At 43.7% G+C, this 17,995-nt stretch overlaps 1 protein-coding gene across 1 annotated transcript; it reads right to left on the reverse strand.

Annotated features, from left to right (window-relative positions):
- Window positions 1–2,810: 2,810 nt before the first annotated feature.
- Window positions 2,811–15,410, reverse strand: LOC116504472 (zinc transporter ZIP10-like). The gene is given in 14 exon segments (XM_032211485.1): window positions 2,811–3,183; window positions 3,186–3,234; window positions 4,677–4,867; window positions 5,308–5,388; window positions 5,696–5,962; window positions 7,615–7,983; window positions 8,090–8,112; window positions 8,239–8,663; window positions 9,149–9,317; window positions 11,129–11,280; window positions 11,283–11,345; window positions 12,766–12,924; window positions 12,971–12,986; window positions 14,827–15,410. Coding segments are annotated over 14 exon segments (2,484 nt in total). The 5' UTR covers window positions 15,249–15,410; the 3' UTR covers window positions 2,811–3,085.
- Between the last annotated feature and the right edge of the window lie 2,585 nt (window positions 15,411–17,995).

Below are 17,995 nucleotides of genomic sequence, written 5' to 3' on the forward strand. Positions count from 1 at the left end.
ATCCATCCCCTTTCTACACATCTCAGTCTTGCGCACAGTGTGGAAGCCACCTTGTATAAGCCCTTTACATGAATTCAGTGAATGGTTAACCTTTTTTTTGTCTCAGATGATAATATATGCATTTCAAAATTTCTGCATTACCTTGGGGAGGGGGAGGTTGGGGAAAAGGGGTTAACAAGAACTTAAAACTAAAATAAAAAAAAAACAAAGCATTCAGACTTGATCTATTTTCTACAATGTATGCTGCGACCAGGTCCTGTTATTCATATTGTGGCTTTGAATCAATTATGTTGATTAAAATGCTGTTGCTTCTATTTGCCTTGCTTTTTTTGTGTATATCTCCAGATACAACAATGTAAGTAAAAATACAAGAAATAACAGGTGAGAATTCTTGATGACATGACTAATTTTGTAATCTGAGTCAAAAATACATTTTCAAACCACAGGTAATTTTACACTTCCCTCCTTCCACATCAATATCCTTTTATACCAGTTGGCTTGTGGCCAGGCAGGGCAATTCTATTAATCAACCTTGAGGTACAGAAATGTTTTTTAAAAAATCCACCCTATGCAGGAGATCTGTTTTGAACTGTGTGAATTCAAGATATTTCTATAGAGCTGTGATGGCGAACCTATCTGTGGGCATGCTTGCCATCGCCAGCTGATCTTCTGGTTTCCGGCACGCACATGCACACTGGCCAGTTGGTCTTGCAGATACCAGAGCACCAGAAAACGCCTGAAAACCGTTTTCAGGGCCACTTTTCAGGCCATTTTTCGGGCTGTTTTTCAGGGCTGAAAAACAGCCAGAAATGGGCCAAAAAACAGGCATACGTGCTCCAGCCAGCTGGTTTTTGGATTTCCGGCACGTACATGCACGCATGTTCCGGTTTGGGCACTTGGTGCCAAAAAGGTTTGCCATCACTGCTATAGAGGTACATGCCTATTCAGTGTGGTTTACTTCTAGGTAAGAAGGTAACTACCTTTGGGCTAAGAGTTACCTTGAATAGGGCGAAAGAGGGGAGGGGATTGGAGTATTTTTGCTACTTGAGAAATAAATTCAACTCAAGTGATAACCATATCTCAGAATGTAGTATACCGCAAACTACTCTCTAACTTAAAACAGCCATAGAACAACACATGAGAAAATTATATGACAGTCTATTTGTGGCTGTTGCATGCCCTGCTAGAAACAACCTACTTGGAATTCAAATGACTGATCGGTAAAACTGAAGTTGATGGCAGCTCAGTTTCCCAAAACCCACACCCAGACGGCACCAGGAAATAAATAGGGAAGATTTGACCACAGTGTGTTTTAACAATTGCCTATTTCCACGCCAGTTATGGATTCCCAGAAACAAAGACAACCAGCAAGAAAATAATCTTGTGGACTTCAACTCCCAGCATTCTTGAGCCAGCCATGCAACTCCCAGAATTCTGGAAGTTGAATTCCACAAGTCATTCCCCACCTCTCTTTAGAATATGATGTCCTCCCAAAACCGAAGACCATTAACAATGTTCTGGCTGTGGCTATCAGAAAAGTTTCCCCTCTCTAAATGGGCCACTTGGATAGTCCTCCACTTGTACCTCAGCTGCTTTCCTTCCCATGTAGTTTGTTAGTTTGTTGGTTTTCCTTTATTTGTATGCCGTCCTTTCCCTGGGGGGACTCAGGGCGGCTTCACAATTCAGAAGGGTAGGGGGGCAAGACAAACATTATTCCAAACATGGAGACATACAACATATTAAAAGAAGGCACAACAGTCACACAATTCGGTGGGGACAGCCAGATCTTTAAAGCGGCGCGGAAAGATTGGAGGGTGGCGAGGGTCCGAATCTCCATGGGGAGTTCGTTCCAGAGGGTCGGAGCAGCCACCGAGAAGGCTCTCCTCCGGGTAGTTGCCAGTCTGCACTGGCTGGAAGATGGAATTCGGAGGAGGCCTAATCGATGCGATCAGATCGGTCTAGTGGAGGTAATTGGCAGTAGGCGGTCTCTCAAGTACAATGTATTATCTTTCATGCCTTTTGCAGTATTTATTCCGACACTGCTGGCCCCTTCCTTGACATCTTAGAAGTCTTGTTCTTTACAATTTGTGCTGGAGACTTTGGAAGTTTCCCCGATTTAAGAGATGGAGATTCTTTCCCGTTGCCTCCAGCAACCTTAACGCAGTGTATGATGAAGTGTCCCCCAGCAGAAACATTTATCAGATATTCTTATCGGTAGTGTCAAGGAATGCCGGTAGTGTCAAGGAATGCCGCTGAAAAATAAAACTGAAAGACAAGTTTCATCTGCACTTTAGCAAGGGCTTTTATTGCTTCTCCTGCTGGGACTTTCTTAGATTCCTTCAGAAGAGACATTAATGCAGGGTTGGTGTCCGAGCATCTTCCTGTTTTCTGCCTCTTGTAGCTGGAAAAAGGTGGCCCTTATCTAGCTTCTCTGTTCTATATTTGTCCTATGCATATACCTACAGGAGTCCTCCCTTCTCATCACAGACAACTACTCTCAAGCTCCTCTTGGATGCTGCCTCAGGTTTAACTGGGTGTTTGTGTCTTTGAAGACCCAGATTTCTAACCTGGGATAACTGCTGCTTTTAAAACCCTTATTTACCAAAATGCAGTAGGAACCATGAGTACCTGGTACCGTACTAGAACCAACCTAGAATAGGTACGGTTTTTAAAATAATTTACATTATGTTAAAACAATACATTTAAATTAGCTCCATTCTCTCCTAAGACAACTTGCCCCTCTTCCATTCAACAAATATAATGGGTTTTCAGCATGCTAATTTTAGTGGCAACCTGCTTTATTTTTTAAACGTCAAGCAGGCTGAATCAAGACATAAATTTTCATGGCACAAAGTTTTACTGCCACCATACTCATGAACACAGGATCGGGGCAGTCAGCAAAAGAGTTTGTCCCACTCTCCCAAACTTTCTTTGTTCGCCTCTCCAACTTCCTTGGATTACTCAATTGCAGTGAAGGATTTTACAGCTGCCTTTTCAGCTCCAGGAAAGAAGACAGTCATAACTGACAATGGAGCCGGGAGTGCTTTTTGCCTTGCAGCTGGGAATTCCTTTTGAAATGCCCTACTCATTCATGCGGACACTGATGTGGTTCTTCGAAGAGAGCAATGCAGAGCATAAGGCCACCTCCACTGATAAATCCTAGGTTCTGGAGAAGGAAGTGTCTGCAGATCTTTTTTTGCTGCTGGTAGAATGCCGCTGCAACATTTCAGGTAGCTAGAGAAAAACAACCAGCTGTTATCACTTGGCAGCATTCAGAGTCTAGTACAAACTGACAGGATCTTTGCCCGTAAGAAGTCAGCCACAGCAAATGCAAAACAAAACATTGAAATTTTGGGCTACTTGCGTCTTTAAGCAATTTGGTACCGGGTGTTTTCCTCGTGGAAAACATTCATAGGGCCACTCATGCGCCAGGAGATTTTCAAGATGTTTTCTAAGGAAATTGCCATGTAGGTTGGGAGGCATGTTTCTGAAATTTACCTGCAGTTTGGATTTTAGAGTCACAAGCCCTAATTCCTCACAGATGCCCTACATATCCTTTTAGATTTATTCTCATTCCCTATAGTCTATAAAGGGTGGAAGGGGATGCAGTGGCTCAGTGGGTAAGACTCTGAGCTTGTTGATCAGAAGGTCAGCAGTTCAGTGGTTTGAATCCCTAGCGCTGCATAATGGAGTGAGCTCCCGTTACTTGTCCCAGCTTCTGCCAACCTAGCAATTCAAAAGCATGTAAAAATACAAGTAGAAAAATAGGAACCACCTTTGGTGGGAAGGTAACAGTGTTCCGTGCACCTTCAACGTTTAATCATGCTGGCCACATGAGCACAGAGACGTCTTTGGACAGCGGTGGCTCTTCAGCTTTGAAATGGAGATGAGCACCACCCCCTAGACCCGGAAACAACTAGCATGCATGTGCGGGGGAATCTTTACCTTTACCTTTATAAGGAAGGAACAATAAGAAGCAAAGTGTCTGAAGTACAGATCTACCTTTCTGTTCTATTACAAGCACCCAGATTCTGTTTTCTACCCAAAAGCTTTGGTAATCACTTCTATAGTATTTGGGGGATAGGAGGAAACATTAATATTCCAATAAATGGTTTAAAATCTCAGAGAGAAGATGCTATGAATTCAGAGGGAAACTTGACCTCATATTTCCCTTGATCTTGAAAAGCTACAGCAGATGGAAGTAGGTAGGAATCAGCATCAGATGCACCAAGGATCAAAAAAACCCTCAAATTGTGCATGTCCCCTTCCCATTGCTTCGTTGAGGCTAAAGCTTTAGATTTGAAAAACATTTAATCCCCCTGCAATTTGGACATCATTTTCTCTCTCCCAATTTAAGTATAGGATTGTTAGACTAAAACACCAATTTGTGCTTTCCATAAAGAAGGGTAAGGAAGGAAGGCAATAAGTAAGAAGGAACATTTAACATTCTCTGATCCTCCAAGTGTCATTGTGATGGTTGGACTTGGAGTAGAGAGGCTTACAAAGTTCAGTGGGTACCCTTAAGCCCTCTGGTGCCAACCACTCTTTCTTCATTACTACCATAAACGTAAATTAGGGAAGACTCACGCATATACCCACCACTCAAGAAAAGTTCAGGTCGAAATAAATAAATTAAGACTTGTACCATACAGAGAGAAATGAAACATGGTCCTTACCATATCAACCAGAGCTACATAAAGAAAAACACCAGCTGTGATGGCAAAGATCCAGGGAGTGACTTGGGAAGTGCTCTGACTGACAATTGTCCCTAACACCATGCCCCAATAAGCCAGGAAAGCAGACAGCAGGTTAAACAACAGCACCCATCGGAGTGGCATGCCCGCCCGGATTAGGACAGCACAGTCTCCTGCCAAAGAGAGAGAACGTTACGGCTACCTCAACTCCTCTAAAAGCCAGCAATGTCTAGGCATGAACCTGTCATGGCAGGGATGATTACCCTATTTCCCTGAGAATAAGACCTCCCCAAATAATAAGCCCAATCAGGCTTTTGAGTGCATGCGCTAAAATAAGCCCTCCCCTGAAAATAAGCCATTCCTGAAAATATTGCAACACAGCAGCAGCCATGAGGTGACCACCCTCGCTGCCTCCTGTACCTCAAAAATAATAAGACTTCCCCAAAAATAAGGCCAAGGACTTATTTCGGGGGTCAAAAGAAAATAAGTCCCCTGTCTTATTTTCGGGGAAACACGGTACTTTTACTTCCATGGTGCTTTGAGCCAGCTTGAAAACAAGACATGCAAAAAGATCGGATAGCCCTGAAGCAGGATTATCCCCCTGTTCACTCACCCAGTTCATGGGGAAGTTCATGGCAGAGGACTGCCAACATAGTGCTTAAGCCACTGGAGAGTCCATCCGAGAAGGCAGCCCCTAGAGAAGAAGGACAGTGTAGCATGGCATGTAAGTCAAAAAGAACCTACGTGGTGTAGCAGTGTGGGCTAGGAGGGAGAAGTTCCAGGTTCTAGGTCACCCTCAGCCATAGAAGTTCCCTGGTGACTGTGGGATGGTCACTTCCTCTCACCCCAGCCTCCCTCATACGGTTGTGGAGGAGAGGAAAAGCAGGAAGTGGGAGTGCTAAGTATGCCACCTTAAGGTCCTGAGAAAAGGTTCTGCGAGAAGGAGATATTTTGCATTTCTGTCGCAAGATGGGAGCAAGGCGTGCTTAGAAATCACTGACCTATTGCCAATCCATCTGTGAAATTGTGTACCCCATCCCCAAGGATAACCATCCAAGCGATGTCAGCTATCCCAGCCTTGAGAGTCCCAGCTGGGCTGTGGGAGTGACCATGGTGATCTATCTCTTCTCTTTGCTTCTCCAGGCTTGTCCTGTGATCTTCTGAGTTGCGAATTTGAATGGAGCAGTCTTGGACTTCGCCATATACATTTCCAGTGTCCTCTTCTGGCACTCTCAGACTCTGCAATTCAGCACCTGAAAAGTTTAGACCAAATTAAAAGAAAAAAAAAGAAGCTGTTTAACTTGCCTCTTTAACGTCTTAAGATCTTAGAACGTGTGACTGAGAGCCTAGGAAACTGAGAACATGCCAAACAATGCACATTCTCTAGAGCAAGGGGGTCAAAATCAAGGCCTGGGGGCCGAATCCAGCCAGTGGGGCACTTAGATCTGGCCCACAGGCTCACGTGGCCATCCCAATCTCTGTTTTCGCTTGGCAGAGGCCGTTGCAGCCAAAAACGTAGCTTGGGAGCCCATTTTCACTGGCAGAGCGCTCAGGCCGCCATTGGCACTCCTGAATAAAGGCACTTAAGTTTCAGGGAAACATGTTAGACCTTTGATCCACCTAGCAATCCATTAGGACCTAGAGAGACTGAGCAAAGACACAGGTCAGATTCTTGCCATTTTGCTGGTGAAGAACAGTATTCTCCCTTGATTGTACTTGATGGCAATTGATCATTTTAGAGATTCTGGACTACAACAGATGCTGCCTGTCCTCTACCACTAGCTCCACTCTCTGGCCATCTTGTTTTATTAAACATTTATATGGTCACCATCTTTCAGCCAACTCTGGGTGGCTCCCAATCAAAGATTAAAAAACATATTAAATGATTTTTAGAACTATAAACATAACCAGTTAAAACAGAAAACATTTTTTTTTTAATGTGGCACCAATCTGTGTTAATGTGCTATCATCTAATCTTCTTCCAAAGCCTGGGGGGAAATCCAGGTCTTTAAGACATTACAAAAGATTAAAAGGTGGAGGCCTGCCAAACTTCAGGTGGAAGGATGTTCCATAGGGCAAGGGTTGCCATGAAAAGTCATGCTTCCTAGTTCCCATTAGATGACAATATTTGAGGGAAGGAACCAATGGACTGTGCCCATACTATTTGACCTGGTAGATGGATAAATATCCTTAGGGAAAGGCAATACCGTAGGTTGTCTGGTCCTGTGCCATATTCAGTACTTCTATCTACCGAATGAAAATGGCCCTTCACAATTATGGGATGCATTCTATAATAATCCCTGATCATTTGTGGAATACAGGAAACATATTACCTACTAGTGTCTTCGTGTTACAAAATCATTTTTGTTTCTTCTCTCAGTTCTAAATATATTTATTGCTGTTCCTTGCTCTATGTCTTTGAATTCACAGATTCGCTTCTAAAAACCTCCTCAAACCTAACTATTTATTTATTTGGCTTTTTGTTTATCAAATTTATTTACTGCCCATCTCACAATTTAGGCAACTTTATCTAAAACTAACAGCTTCTTGTCAGGTACATGATGTCAGCTAGATACAAAACTGAATCACAATTCCGAAGGGACAACTAGTAACAGTGCTTATGCTAGATACTGATTGCTGAGACAATTTTCAGCTATCTATCCAATAGCCGGACAGAAGGAAGAAAGAGGTCTTAGAAAAGACCTTCCACTCAAATACATATTTTTATATATTTAAAATGCATTTAAATTGCATTTATTCAAGTGGGCTCAAAGTTTTATAATCATTGAACCATGGCACATAAATTCATTTGAAACCAGATTTCTAGGAGACACACATCTTCCCTGCTAAAATAGAATGTAAAGCATACCAAAATACTAATATGGATTTGAAGTACTGTACTAAGTAATTCACAACTCACTATGCAATGTCCTCTCTGCGTCATTCTCATCCACCTTAGTAGACGATTGCTCAGGTTGCTTTCCAGCGGTACGTTTCTGTCCAGTAAAAGCAAAACTTTTTTTTAAACCATATTGAGATTTGAACCCCATCCTAATGATGCCAGAGGATATAGTCTCCTTGTAATGGAGGCCAGAAGTATAACATGGCCATAGTTCAGAGATGTATTTTCTCGTTCCAGGGCGGTGATGGCTAACCTTTTTGTCATCGCGTGCCAAAAGCACGCATGTATGTGAGAGCATGCACCCGCACCCATAATGCAATGTGCATGCGACACTCACTGCTCCCTGCGCATGTGTGTGTGATCTCCGTATGACCCCCCCTCGCTCCCCTTGCATGTGTGTGCAACCCTCCCCACACCCCATTTTGGGCCTAGGAGGCCTCCCTGCAGCCTCCTGGGACCAAAAATGGGCCATGGGGAGGGGGAGGCACCTCACCTTCCTTGCACCCTGTTTTAGGCCTAGTAGGCCTCCCTGCAGCTTCCTGGGACTACAAACAGGCTACATCGGGTGCCACCCCCCCATGCTGCCCTCGCCCCCGCACACATACTATCCCCCCACTGCCCCCATACATGTGCGTGCATCACCCACATGCACTCCGCCCCCTACACATGCATGGCAGAGACCCAAAAATCAGCTGGGCGACGGGAGGTGCGCACATATGTGTGGTGGAGCTGAGTTGGGGCAACGGCTTGTGTGCCCACCACCTGTGGCACGCATGCCATAGGCTTGCCATCATGGTTCTAGGGGAAACCTTAGCATATAAGACATTTTTGCTTGTTTGACTTGGATTAGGCATATGAATATGATATATTTGAATATATATGAATCTTTTCCTGCCCTGAGGAGTGTTATAATCCAGTGCACCTCTTACCCACTTTGCACGAATTTGGTTGAGGGTTCCCATGAGATTCTCAGTGAGGAAGAGAAAGTAAATGCCTCCTAGGACACATAGACCCTTCAGAATGCCATCTTCTTCTGAGGACAGCAAGCCGTGGGAGCTCACTTGTGCCTGAATGAAAACAATTGTTTTGAGCAGAGAAAGGAAGAATTCAGAACAGGGATTAATCCTTTTAAACCACCTTAAAATAGGACTGGAAAGATCTGAGCAAAAATCCCCACATTTGTTCTTCATGGAACATGACAGGAGTTCAGCTCTACTGTTTGTTCTGGCATCACTTTGATCCTAATCACCTGGGAGCAAGTCCCGCTGAGTTTAACAATAGCATTAATGATGGGAAATTCTGTTGTCAAGAAAACAACTAAAAGAGAGGCAACCAGCAAGTCCCAAGGAGTATTCACTGAGTTGAAATATAGGAGATACTTCATTAAAAACAGCGGATCAAGAGGACAAGATATTGTTGAGAATGGTGTGAAGAGGACAGAAACCCAACATCTTAGGTGGGCTTCCCTGTATGAGGTTGAGATGGTTGGATGGTACCCCACTTACCTCTGGACAATTGTACCCCAAATGGAAGAAAGAGAGATGGTACATACGTGTGGCCAGAGGTGCAGCAAAGCATCCCCACACAATGTCCCACAGCCAACGCCACCAGAAAAGTCAGGAGGAACTGGAAGATTTCTCCACTGAGTAGGGGCAACCAAGATGATGGCCAGTGCTGAGGGCAAGCTGGTCAGGGTGATAGCCAAAAATCCCCAGCCCAGCCTGTGGAAAGCATAGAGAATGACAGGAATAAGAACACAGCTCTAAAACTAGCACGTTGCACATAATTGTGACCCTATTAGCTAGACTTCCCTGGGATGCAAGGACTAGAATACTTTCTCTCTACAGATTACAATTGATAGGTTTCTTCACAAGAGAGAAGTGAAGGCACAAGTAATTACCTGTATTTTTTGAAGTATAAGACATACTCCCCCCCCCCAAAAAAAGTGGGTGAAATTTCAGTGCGCCTTATAGACCGAATATGGACTCATTTTTTGCCTCCTGAACCTTCTTTGCGTCGCATTTTTTTGCCCTCCCCAGCCCCAGAAGCACTCTGCAGCCCAAAACTGGGCACATTTGTGGCGAAAATGGGATGCGTGGAAGGTTCAGGAGGCCAAAAATGGGCCTGGTTTTGGCCTGTAGTGCTTCTGGGGGCCAGCAACGACAAAAACATGATGTGCAGAAGCCGAAAACTATTTTTTTTCCTTGTTGTCTTCCTCTAAGTCTTCTAGTCCAGTGCGTCTCATAGTCTGAAAAATATCTTCTTAAAATAACTCCTAGAAAATAGGTTGGAGGCTGAGGATGTTGGGAAAAAAACCAGTTTGGTGAAAGAAAGTTGAATCAAGAAGTAATGAATAAAGACTTGGGCACAATGGAGACTTGAGTATGATTTTGGGAGACGTTTTCTCTTATATTCCATAAGGATTTTCTGAGGAACAATTTGAGTGGCCTTGAATGGAGGGTGTAGATATTGTTTTACCTATTTTAAATAAGTATGCAGCAGTGTGGGCTTCCCAAAGAAATTGGAGTTATTTACAAGACTAGAGAGAACGGTAAAAAAGAAGGAAAGAATGAAAGCTGAAAGGAAGCCATGCTGAATGATGGAGGGAGTTGTGGCCTGGGAAAAGGGAGGGATAAAAAAGCAGAGCACAAACTAACATTACTACTGCATTTATATAGCAGTAAATTGAACCTTCTGCAATGTCTACCCTGTGTTCAAATTTATAATATATTACTCATTTTGTTTATTTTTCTAACAAAATATACTCTCTTGAGAAGGTTGTGTGACCACCCCGTGACGTGCCCCTCCCACAGCACCCAATTTACGATTTGCCCCACCCAGAATCTTCAGCTACTCCTTTTGATAAATTTAAGGTAGAAGTGGAAGTAGGAAACCAACTGCAACCTCACACCTTTCCTCAAACTACAAACAACAATAATAAACATCCTGCCTCAAAAATCACATCATTGATTGAGCCACCCAAAATGAATGCCCCAACTTGGGTGTCTTCAAGGTTGGGCCTGGAAACATTTTGCTTTCCCCACCCTCCTATTCCCCTTTCAAGCTGTACAGGTAGTCCTTGACTTAGGACAAGAACTGAGCCCCAAAATTCTGTTGCTAAGCGAGACATTTGCTGAGTGAATTTTGCCTTATTTTACTGCCTTTCATGCCACAGTTGTTAAGCGAATCACTGCATTTGTTAAATTAGTGACACGGTTGTTCAAGTGAATCTGGCTTCCCATTGACTTTGCTTGTCAGAGGATGGAAAAGATGATCGCGTGACCTTGGGACACAGCAACTGTTATAAATATGAGTCAGTTGCCAAGCACCGGAATGTTGACCATGTGATCAGGGGGTGCTGGAACAGTCCTAAGTGTGAAAACAGTCATGTCCACTTTTTTCAGTGCCGTTGTAAATTGAAATGAACTGTTATAAGTTTGAGGACTACCAGTAAAATGGAGGGGGACAATTTTGACCATGCCTCCTCCCGTGCATCACTAACTCCGCCTCTTGCTTCTCAATCCAGGCCCACCTCACTGGAGACGTGATTTGAGAAGGGCGGAAGGGCTTACAATCCAGAGGGAACTTCCCGGCTGTGTCAAAAGTCACATCGTCCAAGTGCTGGATGCAAACACGGCTATCGATCTGGTAGAGCAGGGCTGGGCACAGCAGGGTGAACTGTTTTCTGGAGTGATTTTGGAAACGGTATTCATGCCAAAATTGACAAGTAGCTGAGACACATTGAGGCACTGGATAGAGAAGAAGAACCCAGAAGGCTGTTTATTGTGAGTAATGAGTAAATGAGTAATGGGACTAAAATGGTCTTGTGGCCCTTCTCCAACCGAGGACAAAACACACTTCCACTACAATTATCCATTATCCAATTTTTTGTTTATGGGGGAGAGACTCCTGAGCAGAGGGGGAAAAAAAAAACCATTGCCCAGCTTGGGAGAGGAATTACAGTAACAGAAATAGTGTGGGAAATCAGAAATATGTTGTGCTTTCTCTGGGAGCTACAGAAAAACTCAGCATTCCTGAAAAGCAGAGGTAGGATTCTACGCCAGTTGTGCAACATTGTGTTTTTGTACGTGAGTGTGGTGGTGTCTGTATGTGACTATAAGGATGGGCACATAGCTGTTTTATAGGATGGCTTTTGAAAACAGAGTTCTGGTTGCATTGGTGTGACTAGCCATCTATTTTGGGGGATAGCTGGTGATAACCAAGTTTCTGTCAATCATTAGCTTGAAGACCAGATTGCAGCCCTAAAGGTCATGTATGAGGTTACCATCAGACGTGGTATTCAGCAGGTTCTGATCAGTTCTGGAGAACCACTAGTGGACATTTGAGTAGTTTGGAGAACCAGTAAATTCCACCTCTGACTCACCCCACCCCCACCTATTCTCTGCCTCCTGAGTCCCAGCTATCGGGAGGAAATGGGGATTTGCAGTATCCTTCCTTTGGAGTGGGAAGGGAATGGAGATTTTACAGTATTCTTCCTCTGGAGTGGGGAGGGAATGGAGATTTTACAGTATCCTTCCCCTGGAGTGGGGAGGGAGGGAATGGAGATTTTACTGTATCCTTCCCCTGGAGGTGGGGAGGGAACAGAGATTTTACAGTATCCTTCCCTGGAGTGGGGAGGGAACAGAGATTTTACAGTATCCTTCCCCTGGAACAGGGAGGGAACAGGATTTTACAGTATTATTCCTCTGGAGTGGGGAGGGAATGGAGATTTTACAGTATCCTTCCCCTGGAGTGGGGAGGGAATGGGGAATTTTGCAATAACCTTCCCCTGGAGTGGGGAGGGAATGGGGATTTTGCAGTAACCTTCCTTTAGAGTGAGGAGGGAATGGAGATTTCACAGTATCCTTCCCCTGCAATGCCCACCAAGCCACGCCCATTGAACTGGTAGTAAAAAAAATTGAATCCCACCACTGGCTACCATCCATAGGTGTTGAGCTGTGAGTGCCCCATTTCAAGCACATATATGAGTTCTTTCCAAATGGAACATGTGCCCAGTATAACAAAGAATCTTGACTAATTTTCTATCTTTCAGTCTATAAAATACAACTTGTAATCTCCCTACTCCCACCAACACTTATCCCTTAAAGCATAATTGCTTCCCCTGCCAGCCCAAGATGGTCAGTATACTTGCTGCTCTCCAATTCTTACATCTTCATGCAGGTGATTGAAGACAGAATGATCCAAGGAAATACTCCCTCCAGAAAGTTCAGCTTTGAATGTCCATGGGGAGACATGAAATTTTCCCTCTTTCTCCTTGTCAGATTTCCCTCGGCCTTGCCCAAAGCTGGGCTTGAGGACATGGCTGACCTCATGGATGGTAGGAGAAACCGGGGTATGGTGTTCAGGATCCAGCGGGAGAGAATCCTGGGCTGAAGGACACGTGAAATCATCACCAACTCAACAGGGAAAGATTTCACTGAAAGGTTAAGAAAGCTTTCTGATACTGTAAGGCTAACTAAATCTCCCTGAAGATAATCAGAAGAAGAAAAATGAACTAAGAGAAATAGAACTAAAACACACAAAGCTGCAGGTTTGAAGATAATTATTATTTTCAATGTATACCTCACTTTCATTCCTGGAGTTTATCATGATGTACATAGCTCTCCCTCCTTCTGTTCTTCCCCACAGCTATCCTGTGGGGCAGTTTGGACTAAGAGTTAGCAAATGTCTGTGGCTAACAGACATTAGAGATTTCCTAGTCGAAAGCAGAATCAGTGCATTGCATTCCTTTCATGACATTTCTTAATTATTATTATAAAATCTAACCAAATAATACATATGTGGTCCTTGTTTAGACTGCTGTACAGCAGCTTTGGCAGTTACAAGGGTGGTGAAAATATAACCTTGTGACCAGTTCTCTCCTTCACAGACTACAGAGGTCTGTAAAGCCAAAAAAACCACTGAAGTAAGATCATAAGCACGATAGCAGTTTTGTTTAGTGACTGCGTTGCTTAATGACTGAGTTGCTAACTCCAGTTGTGGTTGCTAAATGAGGACTACCTCTATCTTTTCTGAATTTATCTCTCTCCCCCCAATGTAATGTTAGCCCAAATTGTTTGAATCAATGGCTGACAGAGGAGCTGCTGGTTCACTTCCTTTTTCTCTTGCAGTGGTTGAAGCAGGCCTATTACTATTGCTAGCTCTCGGCTTCTTGAAAGACAAAAATATTTCAACAGCCCCATTTCAGCAGGTTGCCTGGTTCAGCAAGATCAGAATGCTGAGGCTAGCAATATGTTTATTTTGCTTGGACTTAGAAGCTGTGCAAGATGTTAGCTGCCAATCAAGAACACAAACAAACACCATGCTTTAATTAATTCATTCTTCAATGGAAATATGCGCTGGCAATTTCCCATTGTGTACAAGCGAAAGGATCTTTCCCTTACGCTGTCGGAATCAGGGTGGCTGATTTGTCACAGACCTCGCTTGGCACTTGCCAGGTTGGGTCTCTGCCCCACCTGATTTTAACATGTTATCCAGATTCTTTCCTTGAGAATAAATAAAGCAGCGGGAAATAAAGAACCAACCCTTAGCACCAGCTTGATTTATCTCTGGGCGCCACAGAGGTATTCTTAGCAAACAAACAAGGTCCAGATGCTTTGTTTGGAAGTACATCCAACCTGCCCAGAACAACAAGGCAAAGCTACCCTGAAAATTCCAGGGGTGGGCGTTCAAAAAATTTAGCAAGGGATTCTCTGCCCGGTTGCTGGGTGGAAATGGCCATGGTGGGCGTGGCCTAGTCAGCCACCTGCACCACAGCTAGGAGGGGGCGTTTTTGCCCTCCCTGGGCTTTGGAGGCCTTCTGGAGAAGGCTCTCTTCCTAAACGTCCGATAGGCCTGTTTGTTGCCCTCCCCGAGACACTGCACACGGCCCTGCACTTACCTGCATCCAAAATGGGCCGCATGGTGACTCCTGGGAGGGGTAGGGTGGGCGGGGCCAGCTAGGAGTGGGATTCAGGGCTTCTCCGAACTGCACAGAATCTTAGCTAGAGGTTCTCCCGAACCCCTGCGAATCCCCAGCAGCCCACCCCTGCCTGAAATCCTTTGGAAAGGCTACGGGGGAGGGAAAGAACCCTCCCATTTACTTTCCAACAAATGGATCTTTGGGGACTGCCCATGCTAACTTGGAAAGGTATTTTATCAATGGACAAGCCCTCCCCAGTGCAGCCATTTTTGCCCGCTAGATGTTTCCAGTCTTTAAAATGGTCCCACCTGGTGGTGGTGACAGTCTCCACTTGAGTCTTGGCCCCGTGCTCTGTCTTGCTGATGTGATCCAGTGCCGAGTGGGAGTGCAGGTGCTTGTTCTCCTGCACCTCAAGGATGTCCAGATGGGAGACATGACCGTGTCCCAGTTCCTCGTGTTCAATCTCCACCACCTGCACCTTCCCCAGCCCCAGGCTTAGCAGGAGGCGGGTCAGGCCCTCGAAGGACAAAGTGCCGTTCTCACCATATTGCCGAAACAATTGCTGCAGGTAGTAACCATGCTCTTGGGTGGCGTCTTCCAGCGGAGGCCCAGCAACTTCGCTAGCCAGCAAGTCACGCGGCTCACCCTGGACAAAACGGCATATGGCCTGCAGGGAGAGCCAAGCCACGCAGAATCTGGCCAGAGGGGATCTCAGAATCCGCTGGTCCATCAACAGGGGCCTGCACTGAAAGAGAAAAAAAACTCTGAGCCCTGAGGGAGAATCACAGTCTCAGAGCTGTGGCATTTATCCACAGATCTTAACAGATTAGCAGAGTTAGAAGGGACCTTGTAGGTCACCTAGTCCAACCCCCTGCCCAAGCAGGAGACCCTACACCATTTGTGGCAAATGGCAGTCCAATCTCTTCTTAAAAGCTTCCAGTTAAAATCTTAAAATCTCTTCTTGAAGGCAACTTCTGTTCCATTGGTTGATTGTTCTCAGTGTCAGAAAAATTATTCTTATTTCTAGGTTGAATCTCTCCTTGGTGAGTTTCCATCCATTATTCCTTGTCTGGCCTTCAGGTGCTTTGGAAAATAGCTTGACCCCCCCCCCCTCCTCTCTGTGGCAGCCCCTCAAATATTGGAACACGGCTATCATGTCTCCCCTGGTCCTTCTTCTCAGTAGACTAGGCATGCCCAGTTTCTGTAACCGTTCTTCATATGTTTTAGTCTCCAGTCTCCTAATCATCCTGTTTGCTCTTCTCTGCACTTTATCTAGTGTCTCAACATCTTTTTTATAGAGACCAAAATTGGATGCAGTACTCTAGGTGTGGTCTTACTAAGGCTAATAGGGCTTCATAAGAAACAGATGGCTATTTGCTAACATCTGTTAGGGTAGAGAAATCCTTGCCATGACCGGTTAAGAAGAGAACTTGCAAGAGGACCTACATCCTGTCCTCTTCTCAACCAGTGCAGTAGGAGAGACCTTCTAAGCATCTGTTCTGGACAGGATTTCTTGAAGGATCTCAAAGGCTTTGGGCTTGCACAACAAACATCTCAATTATTTCCTCAAAGTTCATATCCATTTTTGCTTGTAACTAAATCTTGATAATTATTTGTCTATTTTACACGTTTCTATGCTGCCACAATCAAAAAAGCTATCCAAGGCTCCATATGGAAAATACAGGTAGTCGTCGACTTATAACAATAATCGAGCCCAACATTTCTGTTGCTAAGTGAAACATTTGTTAAGTGAATTTTGCCATATTTTACACTCTTTCTTGCCACAGTTGTTAAATTAATCACCACAGTTGCTATGTTAGTAACACAATTGTTAAGTGAATCTGATTTCCCCAGAGGTGGGTTCCTACCAGTTTGGACCGGTTCGGCCAAGTAGGTAGTAACTCAGCCGGCCACACCCCGAACCGGTTCTATCGGCAGCACCTATAGCAGCGCCATCTTGTTTTTTGCTTCAGCGTATGCACAGAAGCAATTTTTTACTATTGTGCATGTGCGGGCAGCACGCATCAAGCAAGCGCGTGCCTGAAGCGCATGACTGAGCGAACCAGCAGTAACAGAACATGGAACCCACCTCTGGATTTTCCCATTGACTTTGCTTGTCAAAATGTCACAAAACATGGCCACGTGACCCTGGAACACTGCAACCATCATAAATATGAGTCAGATGCCAAGTGCCAAATTTTGATCACATGACCATGGAGATGTTGCATTGGTCATAAGTGTGAAAAAAGGCCGTAACTCATTTTTTTCACTGCCATCGTAACTTTGAATGGTCACTAAATAACTGTTGCAAATCGAGGGCTATCTGTGTGACGATGAAGATAAAGGCTTCCCTTGTGCAGTCATTTCTGATTTAAAAGGGGTGCTCATCTCCGATTCCTACCGAGGGAGTGAGGATTGTCCGAAGACATTTCTGTCATCATGTGGCCAGCATAACTGTACACCGAGGTGCACAGAATGCTGTTACCTTCCCACTGAAATGGTACCTATTTATTTACTCAGATTTGCATGCTTTTGAACTGCTAGGTGGGCAGGAACTGGGGGCAAGTGATGGGAAGATGATTTGAAAGTATCCTGGTGCTAAGCCATGAAGGATTTCATAAGTTAAAACTAGCCTGATATTGGATCTAGAATTGTCTTCAAGCAAAGTTTTTTTTTTGTTACATATTTTAACTTCTTTTATTATCAAAGTGTTGTCCTGATCCTCCCCACCTTTTACATCTTCTATTATGCATAGTACACTTTGCATCATATTTCCATTTTACATTTCAGTCATCTTATTTTTATTCCATATCCTCCCACTTAATTTTTAATTTTTTCTTAATATATAGACAATATCATTATTTGCCTCTCAAAATTAATCAAATTTAACATATCATTTTCATCTATTATTTTGTTTTACTATTGATAACACATATCCTCAAGTTTAATTTTATATAATAAACATTTCATTTAAGTAGTTATCCACAAGTAATCTATATTACAGATAAAAAAACTATTTTAATCTATATCCCTGACATTGTATTGAATATATACTGGTGGCTATATTTATTAAATTTCATTCTATTTCTACATAATAAATCCTTTCTTTCTTTCCTCCTTTCAACCATTTTCTCTTAGTCTCTCAGGAACTTCATTTCTGTTGTATTCTCTTCTCTCTACCATTTGCTTAGTTTTTTTCTTTTTCTTGATCTTAAAATTCCTGTATTTTCCCTTTCCAATCTTTTTTCTCCTTTTTATTTTTGTTGTTTTAGTATCCCCCTCTTTCCCCATTGATCCCACCTTTGCTATTTCCCTTTTTTTGGGCCACTTCCCCCTTGTCTCTTTTGGGTATATAACTGTAAATCCCAGTATAATCATCTTTTTTTTTCTTTTTTCAATTCTTTTTGAATTATCAAGTAATGCAGAGTCTGGTGTAAGGTGTTCCTAATATTGCATATAATATTCCTATGTAGCACT

This window comes from Thamnophis elegans, chromosome 2, assembly GCF_009769535.1.
Source record: "Thamnophis elegans isolate rThaEle1 chromosome 2, rThaEle1.pri, whole genome shotgun sequence".
NCBI lineage: Eukaryota > Metazoa > Chordata > Lepidosauria > Squamata > Colubridae > Thamnophis > Thamnophis elegans.